Raw genomic sequence first — 19105 nt, 5'->3', positions numbered from 1 at the left:
TAGTTGCTAGGATAACAAAAGCCGAGCAGTGTGGGATTTTAAATTAAATGCTGATACAGAAATAAGTTGATGACTATAACAAAGAAGATATGGTATTAAACTATGGGTTATGTACATGTTTTGATTTGTAAAACAAAAAAAGTTTATTGTACATTTGCTGAGAGCCACTATGGTTTTATAGTGATTTTATGGGGAGCAAGTTAACGTGAAACATGTAGAAATGTGGATCTACAGGTTTTGCTTAACTTCTCAATCCAATCCTAAGCATGTGAATACCAGACTCTCTCTTGTCTCCAAAGAGCCCCAGCTCACACATGCACCAAGGGTGTCAAAATGTTCAAGAAGATGGGTGTGGGGTTGCAATCCAAACCCCACCCCTTTTTCATGTGTGTGCAGTGCTGAATCTGCCTTCTAGCATTCCCCATAGGAGGTGCTGATATGGATTGTTGAGTTGCATATAAAGAGATTGCATTCTTTTCCACTTGTTCTTTTTGCTCCTGTTTCATAGCTTAGTATGACCCTGTATGGCCAAGGTTCTCCTGAAAACTTAGCCATGCATCTATCAAATAACATTCAGTTTTCCTCTCAACCTTAATACTGGAGAGGGTCCAGGGATCACAATTCAACTGCTATGACGACTTCTGCCCACCTCTGTACTTTTCAAGTTGGAAGGATACAGTAGATAGTTGCTTATTAATACACACTGTCCTCACTATTTTAAATGTGATGAGCTAAATTGTTAAAGCCTGTAGAAGTGTCTTAGAAGATATATTTAAATGGAAGAATTTACCTAAACATAGAAATGAATTGAAAATGAGTTTCATGGTTTTCAAATCTTAAATCATTTAAAGTAAGAGTATTTCTATATATGGCTCATTAGAAATAAAAATAATTTTTAATTCCTATCCTAGATTTAAACTGGAAAGCTTCTAAGATTTATGGTGGGAATAAGTTGCAACAGCTGCATTTTTTCTTGACTTGAAATCTTGAATACAATTTGGATTATGGTCCCTGGGTTGGAGGTGGGGGGTTGTCCCTATTATCTGAAGCTCCTTCAAATAAAAAAACGAGGGGGAAACAGCAATATGCGCTAATGGAAAACTAGTGATACTTCTCAATGATAAACACCTTTTTAAAACATGAAATAATCAGCATATATTAAACTAGGAACTGGATTATACGGTAGTGAGTGGGTGTCATGGTAGAATGGTGTTTACCATCAACATTAATGCCATCTCTACATTTACAAACAAACTTTAAAAATACTTTGTTTTATCTTTTATTCCCTTAACTATTTTAAGCTCTATCGTGAAGAAACCCTGATAGTTAGATAGTTTTAGTTCTTGATAAAGGTGCTCTTTGAAGTTGAAGTTGTTTTCTTTGAAAATTGTTCAGAAGCTAAATGTTTAACACCAAACATTTCTTTAAAAATGTACTCCCAATTCTCCCTTTCTACTTCAAACATATGCAAACAATAGGCCCAAACCTATTTCCAAAATAAGTAATTTTTAATCCAGCTAGGATTATGTGGTTATAAAAAGGATATCCAAATCCACCAATTTATATTGAATGGTTTGGCTTTCATTGCTGAAGTATTTAAAGCAGAAAATCCATGGTATATATTCATTCTAGCGGATGTATTGTTTCAACTTTTATCTTCAGGCTGCCATTTTGAATAATATCCTAATGAAATGCTAACTGGAACTATTTTACTAAAGATTTAAAAAGTAGTCTTCAAAATATAATATCCTTTATATATTTGCTAAAGTCATATGCAATTTATTAACACTGCAAAATCTTTATGAAGAAGTACTGGACAGATATATTTGAAATGTGTTCAGATGCATTCATTTAGTTTTAGAATAGTTCAAGACAAATTATCAAACTATAATTTAGTCAATAATCTGAGGCAGAAGCAGGGTTTTACTCTACATATTTGGTGATGACATTCCTTGATGAGGTGTTTCGCTTCTCTGCTCTCCAAACCAAGTTGTCTGTTTGTATCTTAACTACATGGCAGTGACCTAAACAGTGATTTATAAGGTTCTTTTATCAACTAGGTTGTGAAACCAGCTGAAAAGTTGTCTAAATCTGTTTAGAAGAAACTGAATTAACATTAATCATGGTTAATATCACCATGAAGCATCCCTTGATGATAGTTACATTGTGAGTAAGGATTTTTAATGGGAAAGGGCTGAAGAGGAAAACAATGTGAGAACCTGTTATTTAAGTTCTCTTAATGCAGCTGAAAGATCAGACTTAATATTTCTGCTTAGTTCCTGCAGATTGCCATACAAATTAGTACATAGTTATATCATATAGTACACAGAGATCGAAGTGTATTGAGTTTATGCAAAGAGGTAAAATTCCACACACAATTTTATTTATTTATTTTATTTATTATTCAAATTTAATTACCACCCATCTTCCCCAAGAGAGGGACTCTGGGCGGGTTATAATAAAATCAAGCTCCAAACATTAAACATTAAAATCTCATAAAACCAGTCACATCACAATTATTATAAAATACAATAAATAAATATAAAATCCAAGGTATAAAATCCAAGCTGGTGGGAGGGACTCTAGGGAGCCACCCCCAAGAATGGTTGTTTACTTTCCTGCCCCAGGCGAGATGGCAGAACCAGGTCTTCAGGGCCTTCCGGAAGGTCAGGAGTGAAGGGGCCTGCCTCACCTCCGGGGGCAAGATGTTCCAGAGGGTGGGGGCCACTGCAGAGAAGGCCTATTTCCTGGACCCCGCCAGATGAAATTCTCTTACGGACGGGGTCCGGAACATGCCCTCTCTGGATGATCGGGTGGGGCGGGCCGATGTAATGGGGATGAGACAGTCCCTTGCTTGAAACTTGATGTTTTTTCTTTGCTTAAATAAAATATAGTCACCATATAGCCTTTCTGGTGTTGTTGAACTCCAGTTCCCATCAGTCTTAGGGAAGCAGCCAGTGCTAAAGTGTAATTGGAACTATAATCCAGAACATCCAAAGGGCCATAGAAAAAGAACATCACATGATTCTATTTTATCGGGTGAATTATTATCAAGGAGTTCACAGAAGTATATATTTCTCTATATTTGTCACAGCAGTTATATTTTCTTGACAGACAGCATAATACTCACACAAGCCAATATGAAGTATGTCTTCATTTTCCAGGTCTGGATGTTGATGGAATATACAGAGTCAGCGGCAATCTGGCAACGATACAGAAGTTACGATTTGTTGTCAATCAGGGTAAGTGATTCCTTTGCCCTGCAATGTTTTGTTTAGTACTTATCAGTCTGAAATGACAATACAATGGATTTTAGAAGCTGTGGTACATTAGTGGTACAGAATGATGAGTGGCATTTTACAAAAGAAGTGAACAGATACAGCCAATATCTAGAGAACAGTTTGGAAGAGAGGAGAGAGATGCAATTGTCAAATTTTAAAGAAGAAGAAAGCTAAACCAAAAATGGCAAATGGAGATAGGGCTTTTCAGAGGATAGAAGTAACACTGCAGTATCAATTGCAAAGCATAAAGACGTCTGAATATACATGGAAGGATTATAAGTGGGGGGGAAGGACTAAAACTAAGGCACTTGGGAATAATGTGATAGGGAGAAATAAAGGAATAGACAAGATAAATTTAAGCTTTAATTATTTTACTGATTTTCTGCAATACTAAAAAATAGATGACTGTTCTTCAGTGTATGTATAAGCCAATCTTAGATAACAAGAAAACAGATCTCCAAGGCTTTAATGATCCTGCTGACTCACACGCATCCCAACGCACCATTATATAAAGGTTCTACTAGGCCAGAAATGTGTCCATGATCATTTGGCCTGAAGGAAGAGTATTGTTGACAAGAATAGAATAGCATACAGAATAAATGAAATAATTTTCATTGAAGCCCAGATGTTTAAGAACAGTAACTGGCAAATGTCACTGGGTAACCTTCCTAATTAAAAGACAATGCACATTAGTATTGGAACATATTAATGCCACTGGTGTTACAGTCTGTATAAGATAAAATAGAAGCAACAGGCTACAGTTAAGAGAGGGAAGGTTTAAAAAATAATTCTAAATATTCTTTGTTATTAAATCCTTAGGAATAGTTCAACTTAAAGGCAAAAGACCAAACAAATATTTGGAGAAGGGGCAGCATATATTCCTGACACTTTCCTAACACTCTTTTTTTTTAATGAAAATGAAATTTACAGTTATAATGGCTCTAAATCTGAAACTGTGGGAGGCTTGGATGATTAGCCTGTTTTGAAATTGTGGCACATTTTTTTTCCTTTTATAATCTTTCTTTCATCTTTATTACAGGTCTTAGCCTTTTAGCTAAGAATGAGTATAGAATTATATTTATTAAAAGCTATGAAATAAACAATGAAGCCTTTTAAAGTATAACTGGGAAATTGCCTGTGGGCTTATAGAATCTCTGCAGTGTCATTTCATTTCATTTAGATCCTTCACTTTAAATAAGCCTTCCCCAATATGCTGCACTTCAAGTATCTGAGATTACACCTCCCATCATACCCAGCCAGTGTGCTCATTGAGAGCACCAAGCCAGTGTAGGCTGACCTAAAACATATTTACCTAAATAAGTATCTTTAGTTTCTTTATGCTCAGAATAAAATAATATATATTTTTTTCATTCTGATTCATTCAAGAATGAGTTTAGTATGAATCACATTGTCAGACTAATGGTCTGAGCTGCCATTTTTCTACAGTTCTCCTTTATGGGCTGTTCATGCAGTAGCTGTGAACTGCAAATTTGTAGTGGCTCAGAAAGAGTTGTCCCAATTCACCACAGCTGGCTAATGTTTAAAACCCCCAACGTTGCACACAGGTGATGGGTTAAGAGATGGTCAGTGGAGAAAGTGACCAGAAATTCCCAGAATCCCTGAGCCAAAAAGCAGCCATCTCTTGCTTCACACAGAGGAATTGTTCATACTTTTTCTTTATGTGATCCCAGATAGATGTACAGATAATCACATGGGGTCTCTTGTCAGTATAGAATACTTTTACAGTGGTATGAGAGCCAAAACTTGGAAAGCCTCTTAATATTACTGTTAAATTCATGACAATTTAATATCATTGTTTATCTTAGTAGTGGCTATCTATTGTTTTAGATTACAGTAAAAGGGAGCTTCTGTTAAGCGCAATTCTTGCTGACTAGATGCATGCATCATCCCCATTTTCTTGGCAACAGTGCAGTAATGACTTGTCATTGTCCCCTTCTGGGATTTTTTTTTTCAATGTCCAAATCTAATATATAGCACTGAGATTTCCTAGTGGTTTCCTATCCTAAATATTTACGTAATTACAAATCATTGTAAATTAGTTTGGCTTTATTGGAATGTGTGTTCACATAGCTATTTGTAATCAATTATTGGATTTTCTATTCTTGAAACTATTTTATATTTGTATTTACTATTTAATAAGAAGTACAGTGAAATGGTGCAATAATGCTACTGCTGTTTGCTGCTCCCCCACCCTCCAAGTGAGGCAAAAGAAGCTCATAGACATACAGCATATTTCTTTCCAAATAATAGCCTTTAATTATAAAAATAACCAAAAGGCCTTTAAAATTAGTTGGATAGAAATCCCAGTAAGAATCAAATTCTTCCCAAATGTAACTCCACTGAAGTTTATTTTAAACATTTCTGTGAACTCGTTATCAAATGTATGCAAAGGATTTCATTACAGGATTTTGATAGAATTATACTAGAGATAAATTAGTATACTGCTTCTCTATATCAAATTGAATTGCCAAACCCATCCCAAGCCACCAGTCATTCAACCTAAAAAAAAAAAAAGTCAAAAGCTCTTATTTGCCGTGCAAGCTGTAGCCACATAGCTTTTCTTACTGTTCCCACAAGTCCTGCTTCAGTTTCTCTGTCCTCATTGCTGCTTCATAGAACTGTGGGACAGCGCAAACTACTGTACTTGATCAGTCATCTCTTAATGCTCACTTGCCATCACCTTCTTTCGTCATGCAAATTCTGGTGTATATCAACCTAATTTGCATGGTAGCTTGGAAATTGGATCTTCTTTGTTCTTTGTATTCTTTTGACATGGAGTAGAAATGTGCTTGGTGTTCACTGGAAAATAGGGAGCAAGTCAATAGAAATTTTGGCTGGGACAAGGTAAAGTCTGTAATCTCCCACATTATGATAAGAAAAATATCAGGCTAAGATGGGGAGCCTCTAGAGATATATAGCACTCATAAAGTTCAGCCAATATAATAGGTGAGATGATAAAAAATCCATATTTAATCAAACCTTTTTTTCTAAACTATGTATAAATGATGGATCTATTTGAGTAATGAAGAAAAAAGATATAGTTGTTAGCTTTTATTGTTTAACATTCTTTTAAAAATTGTCTTCAAATATATATTGAAAAGTCAATAAAATCACTTCTATTTATTTGATCTTTTCTTATGATGGTTGCTATGGCTGTTTTATATTTGACAACACTGACTACAAGACAGCCAATACCTTAGTTTTCTATATATATAGAAAGCCACTGATGCTAAACTTCTTAAAAAGAATCTTCCCAGTGGCAACATTATGTTTTTTATATTTTTTTCTATTAAAACCAAAAATATCTTAATTACAAGAGGTCAAGATTATAATATATTTTAATACTGTGTGCAGTTCTTCATACATAGCAGCTAAATTGATTCAGATAAATAAGAGGCATAAAAAATCTTAGTGACAATACTTTAAGTGTTATAAGTATGGTGTTTCAAAACAAAATGTCAGCAATGGTGAGTTTGAATAGGAATATCAGTGTGAGCTGACATTCTGGTAAGAATATTCAGAAGACCCCTGAATTTGAATATTTTCACAAAATGTTATAATTCTTACATTACAGAAAAAATGTATACAAATATATACAAATGTATATATACACATGTATACAAAATATATAGTACTGCCTTAGGCATGAAAGATGGCTGGCTGACCTTGGGCCAGTCACTCTCTCTCAGCCCCACTTGCCTCACAGGGTTGTTGTTGTGGGGAAAATAGGAGGAGGAAGGAGTATTGGGTATGTTTGCCACTTTGAGTTATTTATAAAAATAATAAAGGCAGGATAGAAAATAATAAATAAATAAAATAAATAAATACTGAGGAAAGCAAGCATGGAAATGCATAGACTATTGAAAAATGCATATGTTTTGGAAAATATTCACAAGTGGAAGCAGATCAGAACACAAGTTAAATGGGAAAAATTAGAAGAACTGAAATTGAAATAATTATTCATTTATGCTGTTTCTTCAGCAATGGTATTTAACCTATTTATAAACTTAGTGATTGATCCACTGGGGGAAAAAAAGCATTCATATCAGCTCATGCCTATGCTGTTCAATATTACATTGAAAAACAAGAACAATTGGGAAGGAAGGCCAAGAGATGCAATTTCACCAAGTGAATAAGGTTGCTCTTAAAAACTAAGGACCAGCCCATGTATTCTACAGCCTGTATTGGACAGGGAATACACTGATTGCTACCATTTATTTAGTAAGCTAGTTATTAGATTTTTTAATACCCAACCCTCCTACCCCAAAATTGTCTTCAAGGAGCCAATAAAAAAGAATAAAACACAAAACAATTTAATTAAAATGCAATTAAAATATAATTCAATAATTACAAACTGAAAACTTAAAATAACTATTTTCTGTTGTTAAAACATGATTTAAAACTTTCAAAATGCTAAATTAAAAAGATATATCTTGGCATACTTTTTGAGTACATAAACGTGGGAGTAATCGCAACTCCAAAAGCAGCATGTTTCAGTTTGAAAGTAACTTAGGAGTGAACACTCTCCCATGTACTTGACAAGCAGTAATTTGCTTAAATGATCCTCTCCTGTAGATCTTCTTATCTGGGCAGGCCCATAATAAAGCCAATGTCATCCTTCAGACAACCAAGACTTAAATAAATTAGGACGTTAAAATGTAAAATGGATATCTTACTATAACCATGGAAAATGACAGCAAGCCAGAGCAGAGGTTGTATTGTATTGTATCGTATGAATGTGATTAGGTCTCAATATAATGTTCTGGTTAGCTGCATGCTGTACCAAGTCCTAGAGTTTACTTTAGTAAATTAGTTGTGTTGCAACAAAAGTATGACAACTCTTGCCAGAGCCAACCAACTTACAAATTGTTGCTGTTTGCCCACTAAATCTAATTATGTAGTTGCAGTGTTGGTCTCCCCTTCTGATTTAGATATAAGATCTCCTTTACTTCCCTGCCAATCTAATGATGAAATAGGGGGACTACAAGGAGCTGTAATAGGCTAACTTTTATATCCACTGAATCAGCAGTAACTACCCCACTGAATTCTCAGATTGGACTGGTGCAAGGTCTTCCTGTGATTGCTTATTATCACGGTTCCTGTTCCAATGTTCCTGTGAACTTGGTAACCAGTTCCCATGCCATGCTGGTGCTGACACGTGTTACTGTTCAGGAGGGCGCTGCTCTTGTTCTTTCTACCAGGCACTGATGTAGAGACTTTGGAATGTCTATTTGGGTTATCTCGTCTGTTCAAGGACACTTTCCCGAAGAGCGGCAGGAACCGTTAGGAACACCTGCAGGCTGCGGGGAGTGGACTCTTACTGACTCTGGGGGGAGGATTGGAACTGTCTAAGCTTTAATTGTTTGAAAGACCCGCACTTTTGCCATTCTCAGCTTTGCTCTTGAACTTGCATACTATCCAGTAATAAACCAGATATCCATAAGCTTCTTGTGTGAGTCTGGTTGGAAACTTGGGTAGGTGTTCATCACATAAAGCTGAGAATTTCTAATTTCGTTAACTCCTACCAAGAGAATATTCTTGTGAGGAATTTTAGTTGGCAACATGAACCACGAAGTCCCAGAGGAGCCCTCCAGCAGTGCCCCTGAAATGGTGTGAGGTGAAGGACAAGACATCCCGGTCTAACCATCCCAGGCACCAGCTGTTCAGTGCACCTCCCCAGATGGAGGAATGGAGTCGGACTCAGAGGAGGCGGAGACCAGCAGGGTGCTAGTGGAAGGACTGGGCCCGTTGGAGTCCCTCAGCAAGTTGATAGTCCTAGACGACATCGATGAGGCACAGCCAGGAACATCTTGGAAATACCGGGTGCTGCTGACACCAGAGGGGGAATCCACCAAACTGGCCAGACCCCTGGGATGTCAGGTGAGAGGGGACTCACCAACTCCCCAGAGACTGTGGATGTTAGAAGCAAAAATGGAATCTATAGAAAACTTGTTAAAAAACCTCTCCATGTCAATGGATAGCTCAGTGAAGAGGGGGGAGGACAGCTACCAACAATGCTCGCCTGTACCAGCTGGCAGACCAACAACAGGGCAGGGACAAGCTGCAACAGGGGAGGGGGATCCCCATCATATAGAACTTGACCCTCCATGACCTGGAGCGATGGGGCGTCTGCTGCTGCATCTCTGGCTTCTGCAGTCCCTGTTTCCAGGGCACCTGGCCCCAGCAGGGGTTTTAGAGAGCTGTCAGTTAAATTCGATGGGGACCCAACGAAACTGGCATTTTTCCTCACCAACACAAAGAACTATATGAGGGATTTTGGGATGTATTTTCCGCACAAAAGATCCAAGGTCGATGCAGTTGCAGCCTGGCTCAAGGGGAGGGCGGTGGATTGGTACATCCAGCTGTGTGATGCTGACACACCTGCTCTGGACACCGTTGATGATTTCATGTGGGCATTGAAGATGCATTTTGAAGATTCCCTGGCAAAAGAATGGGCTAAGAAAGCCTTGAAAGAGCTCTCCCAGGGCCAGATGTCAGTAGCTGACTACTCCTTAGAGTTTAAAGCTCTAGCCAATAAAATTACTGATTGGTCAGAGTCCACCTTAGTTGAGTATTTTAAAGAAGGTCTTTCCAGTGACATATTGTGTTGGGCTTTAGGCCGAGATGATCCCACTTCTCTTTATGATTGGATCTGCCTGGCTGGAAAAGCCGAAACTGCCAAATTTACCTATTTACAAGCCCGAAAGGCTGAACAGTCCTATCTGAGTACCCGAACTCTCAGAGGGGACCACTTCGCCACCAAAAGAGCCCCAAAGCTTTGAGAGGAAGAGAGGAGTCACTGCTATGCAAAGGGGCAGTGCCTATGCTGTGGGAAGGAGGGACACCAGGCGGCCGATTGTCCGAAGCCCAAACCCAATCCCAAACATGGAAGAGTGCCTACGAAATCGCCTCTGGCAGTACGCAAGGCCACAGCAGCCAGAGGTGACGTCGACAGTGAGGATTTTGTGTATTTCTCTGGGGAGTCTGAGCCTGAACCCATGGAGCCGGCGGGAAACTCCAGCCGCCTGCTGTGAAAAGCGCCAGCGAGCAGGCGGCAGAGGACAGGCGCGAAGACTTCATGGTGACTCATGACTGTCCCACTTTGATGTTAAAAGTCAGACTGAAGTCCCAAATGAAAAATGCTGAAGTTTGGGCATTAGTGGATTCTGGCTGCTCATGTTATTTGATCCACCCTAAATTGGTGGTAGCCTTGGACCTACCAACATTTCCCCTTAAGTGCCCTCTGATTTTTACGCAGCTTGATGGTTCAGAGGATGGAGGGGGCCAGGCCACCCACTTTACCGGAACTATAACCATGCATGTGGGGAGCCATATAGAGACATTAAATTCATGGTGGATCCTGCAGGCAGTCCTTGTGTTATCTTGGGCATGCCTTGGCTAAAATACCAGAACCCTTATATGAACTGGGAGTACAGAACTGTGACATCTAGAGATGGATTTTACAACGGCCCTGCAGAGGCAGTGTCTATTACAACTCGAGTATGCAAGGTGGGGGTTGGTCAAGCAATGCCAACGCCAGCACAGCTTGAGGGATTGCCTCCCCAGTATGCGGATTTTGCAGATGTATGTGGAGAAGTGGAGGCAGACCAGCTTCCCCCCCACCATAAGACTGATTGTGCCATTGAACTAGACCCAGAGGCAAAGCTACCCAAGCCCAAAATCTATCCCATGACCCAAAAGGAGCTGGCAGCTTTGCGTGAGTTTATTGACAAGAATTTGGCGCGTGGCTTCATTGAGCCTGCCAATTCCCCTGTGGGAGCACCAGTTTTATTCCATGAGAAAAAGGATGGGACTCTTAGACTTTGCACGGACTACCGAGGCTTGAATGCCATTTCCACATTTTCAAAGTACCCCCTACCATTAATGAAGGACATGCTAGCTCATTTAGCTCAGGGGAATTTTTTTTCCAAACTGGACTTAAGGGAAGTGTATTTCTGGGGATAAATGGAAGACTTTCCATTATCCTTTGCGATCCTTCCAATATAAGGTTCTCCCATTCAGACTTTCAGGGGCTCCTGGAGTTTTTATGCAACTCATTAATGAGGTTCTCCATGACCATCTATTTAAAGGAGTGTTGGTCTATTTAGATGATGTATTAATATACACAGAAACAAAAGAGGAACATGAAACCTTGCTCAGGCAAGTGCTTGCTAAGCTTAGAGTAGTGAAACTGTATGCCAAGCTCTTTAAGTGTGAATTCCACAAATCACAGCTTGATTATTTGGGATACTGGGTGTCAGTTTGGGGCATTGAAATGGACCCAGCCAAAGTGCAAGCCGTGGCGAATTGGGGGCAACCTCACACCCGCAAGCAGCTACAAAGATTTCTGGGGTTTGCTAATTTCTATAGGCAGTTCATCGGGGGGGTCGCAGAGATTGCCCTGCCACTCACTGACTTGTTGAAAACCAAAGGCCAAGGGGAAACTTGCAAAGTTAAAGCCCCTGATGCCTTCCTTAATTGGACCCCAGACTACCAGGCTGCATTTGACAAGCTCAAAGCTTTGTTTATTGCAGAGCTTGTATTGCAACATCCAGACCCCGATCGTCCCTTTGTTGTGCAAGTAGATGCCTCAGATACTTCTATTGGGGCTATTCTACTTCAAAAGGACCCCTCAGGCAAACTGAGACCTCGTGGTTATTTATCCAAAAAGTTCTGTGACACTGAGCACTGTTGGCACGTTTGGGAGAAAGAAGCATTTGCCGTTAAAGCTGCATTAGAGAACTGGCGCCATCTATTGGAAGGTACCAAATTTCCTTTTGAAGTTTGGACTGACTATAGAAATTTGGAAGCTCTTCACACACTATGGCGCCTTAGCCCTAAGCAAGTTCGCTGGGCTCAGTTTTTTAGTTGTTTTAATTTCCAACTTAAATATTTCCCTGGAAAATGTAACTTTTTAGCTGATGCGCTTTCTCATTTGCCTCAAAATGATACTCAGCAACCCAACATTGTTGACACTGTATTAACAAAATCACAACTGGGTTTGGCAGCTGTCACTAGAAACCAAATGCAGTGCCAGCAACCCAAGCCCTGCAGGCGAAAAGCAGAAGTACCTGCTCAATTGCAGGCTTTCTTCGCACTTTGAAATCTGATACTTGGTTGCAAGCCAACAGAGATAAAGTGTCAACTTCTGATGGTTTCTGCTGGGTAGACTCTAAGTTGTACGTCCCTGAGACTTTGCGTTCTGAAATCTTGCAGCGGTTGCATGACCATAAGACGGCAGGTCACTTTGGATTTGTAAAAACCTTACACCTTGTACAAAGGCAATTTTGGTGGCCAACTTTGCGAATTGATGTAAAAGAATATCTAGGCATTCATCACACTTATACTGTAGGGTCAAGAAATCTGCCCTTTCATGTGAAAATTTTACCTAGATAGCTGTCCATTTTCCTAGCATCCTAGTAGTAAGAACATTTGATAATTTCTTCTTAGAATTGGATTCTATTCTCAATAGAATAGATTTAAGGCGAGTCTGTGCTAGATGGAGACATTAGCTAAAAGAGACAATAATAGAGTTCATATTTTGAGATAGCTTCACAGATCTTCTCTACAACAGTTGAGGGTGGCATGGAAATTGTGTTTTACAGAATTATACCAAAATAATTTGGCAACTCCAACCAGCATTATCTGCCCTGATATCAGACTAGAGAGTAAAATCTAAAAGTAAGGCTTTCCCCTCTCAGCCCTAATTTGATTCTGATTGCCTTAAGGCCAAGAATGAATTGGTTATGCAATTTAAATTATATAATGAAGATCCAGTTTCACATTCTATCCAGGAGCTTTTATTGCTGAAAAACATTACAAACCACTGCTATAAATTAAGCAAAGATAGTTTTTAGAACCTCCTGGCAGCAATTAATAACAGCACCACAAATTAGGAATCCAGTCTTATATTGGATGTTTGATAGCTTCACATTCAACCACCAGCCCCTTTCATTCTCCTATCTCCTACTGGCTATATTATGTGTGGATCATTTCTATATGCACAAGAAGATTTGCCTGAATTAGATCTAGAGTTCAATATCAACCTGCTTCCTACTTAGTTCTGTTAAATAATGTGAGCCTAGTAAAATCTCAGACAATGATTTCATCACTGCTGAAGTTCTAGATAGTAATTTTAAATGGTGGACCTCAGTATTAGCTTCCCTGTTTCCTTATATCAATCATGTTGCAAAATCCCAAAGGACTGGGGATTAGCTATTATAGTGCCCATCAACAAAAAGGGCAACTGAGATTTGCCTTCCAGCTACTGGTCTATCTGCCTTTTAATCATGATAAGCTTTATCCCAAATATTTATAATAATGAACAGTTCAACTGGATCAATTCAAAAATAGTTTGGCAGGTAAGCAGGCAGGTTCTAGGGCTGCATGCTCTAACTTCAATAATGGCCTTATTCTGCAACACCTGGCTAAAAAATATTTGTCAGCCAGGTTCTGCATTATACACTGTATTTATTGACTCCAGGTCTGTATTTGATCTCATTTCCAGAAGACAGCTGTAGGATAAACCCATAAGCCAGTTTGGTCTAGTGGTTAAGGCAATGGGCTAGAAACCAGGAGACTGTGAGTTCTAGTCCTGCCTGAGGCATGAAAGCCGGCTGGGTGACCTTGAGCCAGTCCCTCTCTCTCAGCCCAACCCACCTCACAGGGTTGCTGTTGTGGGGAAAAGAGGAGGAGGAAGGAATAATAGGTATGTTTGCTGCCTTGAGTTATTTATAAAAATAATAAAGGTGGATAGAGAGTAAACAAACAAACAAACAGTACAACAGATAGATGGCCACTTCTGCTAATGGACAAACTTCACAAGAACTCCTGAATAAAGGTTCATTGTAGTATGCAAGGACTCTATGCTAAGAAATCCCAACTCAAAGAGGAGGAAGACAGGAATGTATTTTGGCTCCCCTACTCTTCAATTTGTACAACACTCTCTCATGGCCAAAATAAGTAATTTAGAGCATTAGCCCCCCCAAACTAGCAAATAGGCATATTGCAATCTTATTGTATGCAGATGATGTACTGCTTCTGTCACAAACATCAACTGGACTAAAATGGTCTCTGAGTGCCTTAGTCACTTATAGTTCTGAGGAAGCATTTCAGGTTAACTGCATTAAAAACTGAGCTCTTAATTTCTGCAGAACAATCTAGAGTATATGCCTGGAGGCTAAATGGCCAGCCAATACACCAAATCAAAATTGTTAAATACTTGGGTATGGTCTTTCATAGTTCTGCCAAACACAGCACACACCAAAATTATTTAATTCAAAATGCACAAAACTCAGTGACAGCTATACAATCCTTCCACTTCACCAGAGGGACACAGCATATGCTGGCTTTTTGCAAGGCTTTAAAGACCTGATTTTGCCAGACCTGATGGTGTAGGTGAGCCCATTTCTTCATTATGCTAACTGGGATGTTTATTAGTGTCACTGTAAGTTGGTCTCTCAGCTGCTATTTATGTTATTTATAATTCTGTTTACTGTTTTATATAGTTTTTAATTGTTAGATGGTGGCCTAAACAAACAAACAAATAAATAAATAATCCCAGCAGTGTACCTAATATGGTATTAAGGAGTGAGGCAGGTCTGACTAAAGTAGAAGTGAGCACATGGATTTGTATTCTGGCCCACTGGTTAAAGTTTTTTTTTTTTTTTCTTTCCCAGAAGGTCTAAACTGTTTGCATGGTAGGCAATGACAAATCAAGATATTTGTAATTGGATATCCCTGCAAAAACCACCACACTAGAGAGAGGCTATTCTGATGATGGGCTATGGAGCCTCTACTATACTCCAGAAATATTCTAGAGGTTTGAAAGCTCAATTGGATCAATCTGCCCTACACAGGAATGTGTCCCTAAGTAGTCAAGGCTCTTTTTTATGGTTGGCAAGATACTTAAACTAAACAACTGCTCCTAAATTCCTGAGAGCACTAACATTAGCACATTTCAATATCATCTCAACAGTTATTCTTGAAGGAAAATATATCTTAAAAATCCCTTAAGAGCTAAGATTCTGCCCTTGTGAGAAGGATCCATTGAATCTGTAGCTCTTTTCCAGTCATACTGTGCTTCCTATAAGGATACAAGGACTCACTTTATAACACCCTATTTGGCAAACTATCCAGACAATTCTGATATACAGTATTTTATGTACAGTTACTTTTATTACTCCTGTAAGATATTCTTTCCTTAAATGTGCTATATTTTGTTATACCATCTGTAAAACTAGATATGCCTTGATCACTTCAATGAACTAGTTATAATGTTATGTTGTTTTTATTAGATTTGGAATAGAAACTGTTTAATTATTTTAATTATTTTGTTATCTCACAGAATTCTGGTCAGTGACTGTCATAAAGATTACTACTACATGTTGGTCACCATCACCACTTGGAAGCTCAGGGGCAAGGCAGATTCAAAAAGAATTCCCAGGCTGCGAATCTGGGTTGTTTGTTTTCATTTACTCTGCATTTGAATTCTTTGTGTCCCAATCTTATCTGGGATAGTGCCTACAAATGAAGTTAGGGATCAGTAGAAAGATTTGTGTGTTGTATAGGTCTTCAATATAATCTCACTTCTGATATTGTATATTAAACCTAAGTCATTATCTTGAGCATTAAATTATCCAAGATGGAGCATGGTTCCGGGGGTGGTGGTGGTAGGAAGTGCAGAAGAAATAGGAAGTATTTGAAATCTGCTGTAATTCATGTGTGTCAAGTTTTCACAAATCATAGAAATACTTAAAAACAGTGTTTATTATTAAGTGCTGGCTAACATGTAAAATTAATGAAATATTGTCTGCATATCAAATTCTTTGGTTACAAAATATTTAGCATGAGCAAAGAAACTTGACCTTTGAATGTCCTTCTTTGCCTTGAAACTGTAAAATGTACATGCTATTCATAGAAGAATTGTTGCATTTTGGGTATTTATATAAACCATAAGGAAAAAGACTTTGCTTTTTTAAACTGCAATATTTATTATCTACAAAAAACACAATGCCTTCTTTTAAAACAAAAAAGATTATTATTAGAACTGGGAGATTTTAAAAGAGAATGGCAGATCTTTATAAAGCAATAGGCCACCTGGCATTAATAGGAGTTGATTTTATTTGCCACAGTAATTAGTGATAAAATAAAATTATTCCAGAGAGGGTCCAGCATCTAGTAACATTCAGATACAAACTGTAGCCATAACAAAATAAAACAATATGAGAATTACAAATACTTTGGTGAGCTGAGAATATTTATTAACAAAACAATTTAATAGTAAAGAAATAACTGCTTGATAAATTGTTACAAAGTAAAAATTACAATAAAACTGTCTTGATCCATGCTTTGCAGAAGTACCATTACTGTCTGTGCAGTTGTTTAATAAGGATTTAATTGGAAAGATAAGTGAATGCACATTTAAAAGTATTGTTAATTTGCTTTATAATCACCCAATCCTTCACAGTATTGACAGCCCCAGACACAAACCCTTCTCTCTTTTATAAGTACTATTTCCATATGTACATAATAAATTCTGAATCTGTAATTGAATTTTTTATCTGCAATGGAAATGCTGACATACCTTGAGCTTTGGACATATCCCTTTCTTAAGGTAGCATACGGATACTATGACCAGTTAGATACACAGAAAGACAATTGGTTGCCCGTAGATTGAAACACACACACACATTTATTTGGGATATAGCCATGCAGTTACCCACCCCTATGTTTGGATGTTATATAGTAGTAACTAAATAGATAAATAATAGATCCACCTGATTAGCTGACTGCTTTTGTACATCCCCCCGGCCACTGAAAATAAATAAAGCTTTGTATGTCTGGCATTAGCAAGCCTCAGAAAAGGAAGAGGCATGATCAGCAGAATCATTTTCAAGAAGCTATCCATGGTCCATTTTTCTGGATTTTGGAAAGAATGCTCTTACAGATTCTCACAGAAAACCAACTGGAGCCAAATATAATTGGTATCCATTGTTAAGGAGCAAAGCTTGAGTCATGGGGGCTATGTCTGTTTAACACTCAGGAAAGATCAAAAGTTCCTTTGAAATCAGGTCAGTGAAAATGAGTTGGGTGTTTATTTTCTAAAAGCATGATTTTAGACAAGGAAAAAGAAAGGCTATTATAGTTTTAGAGGAGGAGGAGAACCATCTTTGAAAAGCATCCTGCAGTTTTGACTGCCCAACCTCTCAATACGAAAGGCAGACAGAGGGGCTTCTGTTCTTTAGGCAGCTAACAAAATCTCTGGGGCAGAGAAGTTTCAATGCTGGGTTCCAGTGCCCAGGCAGCAGCTCTCTGAAGTCTTAAAGGCCAAGTGGTTGCTGAAGTCTGCAGTGCTTTTAGTACATAGCGTGATATCTAGAATGTAATATAACTAAAGAAGCTAGGGGAATCTCCTTTGATAATTGACATTTATTTCTTGTTCTTTCTCTCTACACCCCCCTCTATCTTTTGGGAACCTATATGGAGATTAGTGTAGCCAATTAAGATGTATATTATTGTGAGATGTTGAGCAGATTTCCCCTGTTCAACACCAGACTGCTTCATTAATATTTTACAAGAGCTTTTTATGAAAGCATTGATTATGGCATGTAGAGTTTTGGTGTGTTATCTTTCGTTTTTATTTCTTTTCCTTAAAAAAAGTCTCACTGGACTAGGTCATTTTGTATAGGACATTCTGATGGAGAGCAGCTGATTTATGGATTTGGTGCTAATGTACTTCTTTGGTCACAGAAGATTAGCAGATGAAGTGGATTTACAGGAGGAGAATCCTAGGAGAAAGATGCTTGCCATGCTGAGCCACATGTCACAGGCAGTGGATCAGGAGGGGCAGGGCATCAGTAGCTTTCTACTGAAGTCCTTGCTGCATCATACAGCTGTGTCATGCCACGAGAATGAATTTGTTTCTTTTGCTGGCCACTACACTTCCCACTTGAGTTTTTGCCACAGGCAAATGCCAGTCCAAGTGCTCCATAAAGAGGTCAATTACTTGTTGGCTAGACATTGGAGTACCACTGGTAGCTTGGTTTCTCATCTGATTGAAATGCAGCAGCTGCTATACCTCATGCAGAAGAGAAAATAACAGCCTGCTTTGAACAGATACTTAATGGCCATTGTGTAGGGCAAGGTTGGCTGCTAGACCATCAGAACGATCAATAGCTCCCTGCAGGCTGAAGGTAAACAGTGTTGGTAGAGGTGTTCATATGCCTCACCAGGACTCACTGAACAGACTGCTAGTGACACATGGTGAAAGTTTAGTGATGTTGTACAAGTTGTTCAACAGGCTTAGCAAAGTGTATCAAAATTTTGGTGATACCTTGTGGGCTCAGAGTCTTTGTGACACCGCCAGTTGGTGGGGACTGCTGAAATATAGGGTAGGGTTAGGTTCTACCTCATAGACTGTAGCAAAATGGCCATAGGATGCCCCACAGGAAGACAAGTTGGTTTGACTGTGAAGTTATACACAATAAATATATAGGAAGAATGTAGCTATTGTAGGGAAATAGGAAGCTGAAGAGGATATTTATGCTGTTCTCTTATCCAGCTGCTCTTTAACTGTTTGCTCTATCAGTGTGACTAAGTAAGTGAATCTGAAGGTGAATATCCATGGGAATTTGTTTGCAGGAACCTTTGCCAAGGATAGCTATTGACAAGATATTTGAAAAAAAAATGTACTTAATAGGGAAATAAAATTATTGGAAAGATAGCAGGTAAAAATGTTCAGTGCTTCCAGTATGGTGAATAAAAGTGCCACCATAAAACCATTTGCTTAACAATTATTTAAG

The 19105-nt window shown here is 38.5% G+C and overlaps 1 protein-coding gene across 5 annotated transcripts in view; it reads left to right on the top strand.

Annotated features, from left to right (window-relative positions):
- Positions 1 to 19105, top strand: part of ARHGAP15 (Rho GTPase activating protein 15) — a 492562-nt gene that overhangs the window by 299730 nt on the left and 173727 nt on the right. For all 5 annotated transcript variants that reach the window (XM_063318398.1, XM_063318397.1, XM_063318394.1 and 2 more), the window contains one exon: positions 3165 to 3242. In XM_063318398.1, the coding sequence (XP_063174468.1) occupies positions 3165 to 3242 (78 nt within the window). The remainder of the gene's footprint in view (positions 1 to 3164; positions 3243 to 19105) is intronic.

The sequence above is a fragment of the Candoia aspera genome, chromosome 1, assembly GCF_035149785.1.
Source record: "Candoia aspera isolate rCanAsp1 chromosome 1, rCanAsp1.hap2, whole genome shotgun sequence".
Lineage (NCBI taxonomy): Eukaryota > Metazoa > Chordata > Lepidosauria > Squamata > Boidae > Candoia > Candoia aspera.
The sequence above is the reverse complement of the archived record's forward strand: the minus strand, read 5'-3'. Positions and strand labels throughout refer to the sequence as shown.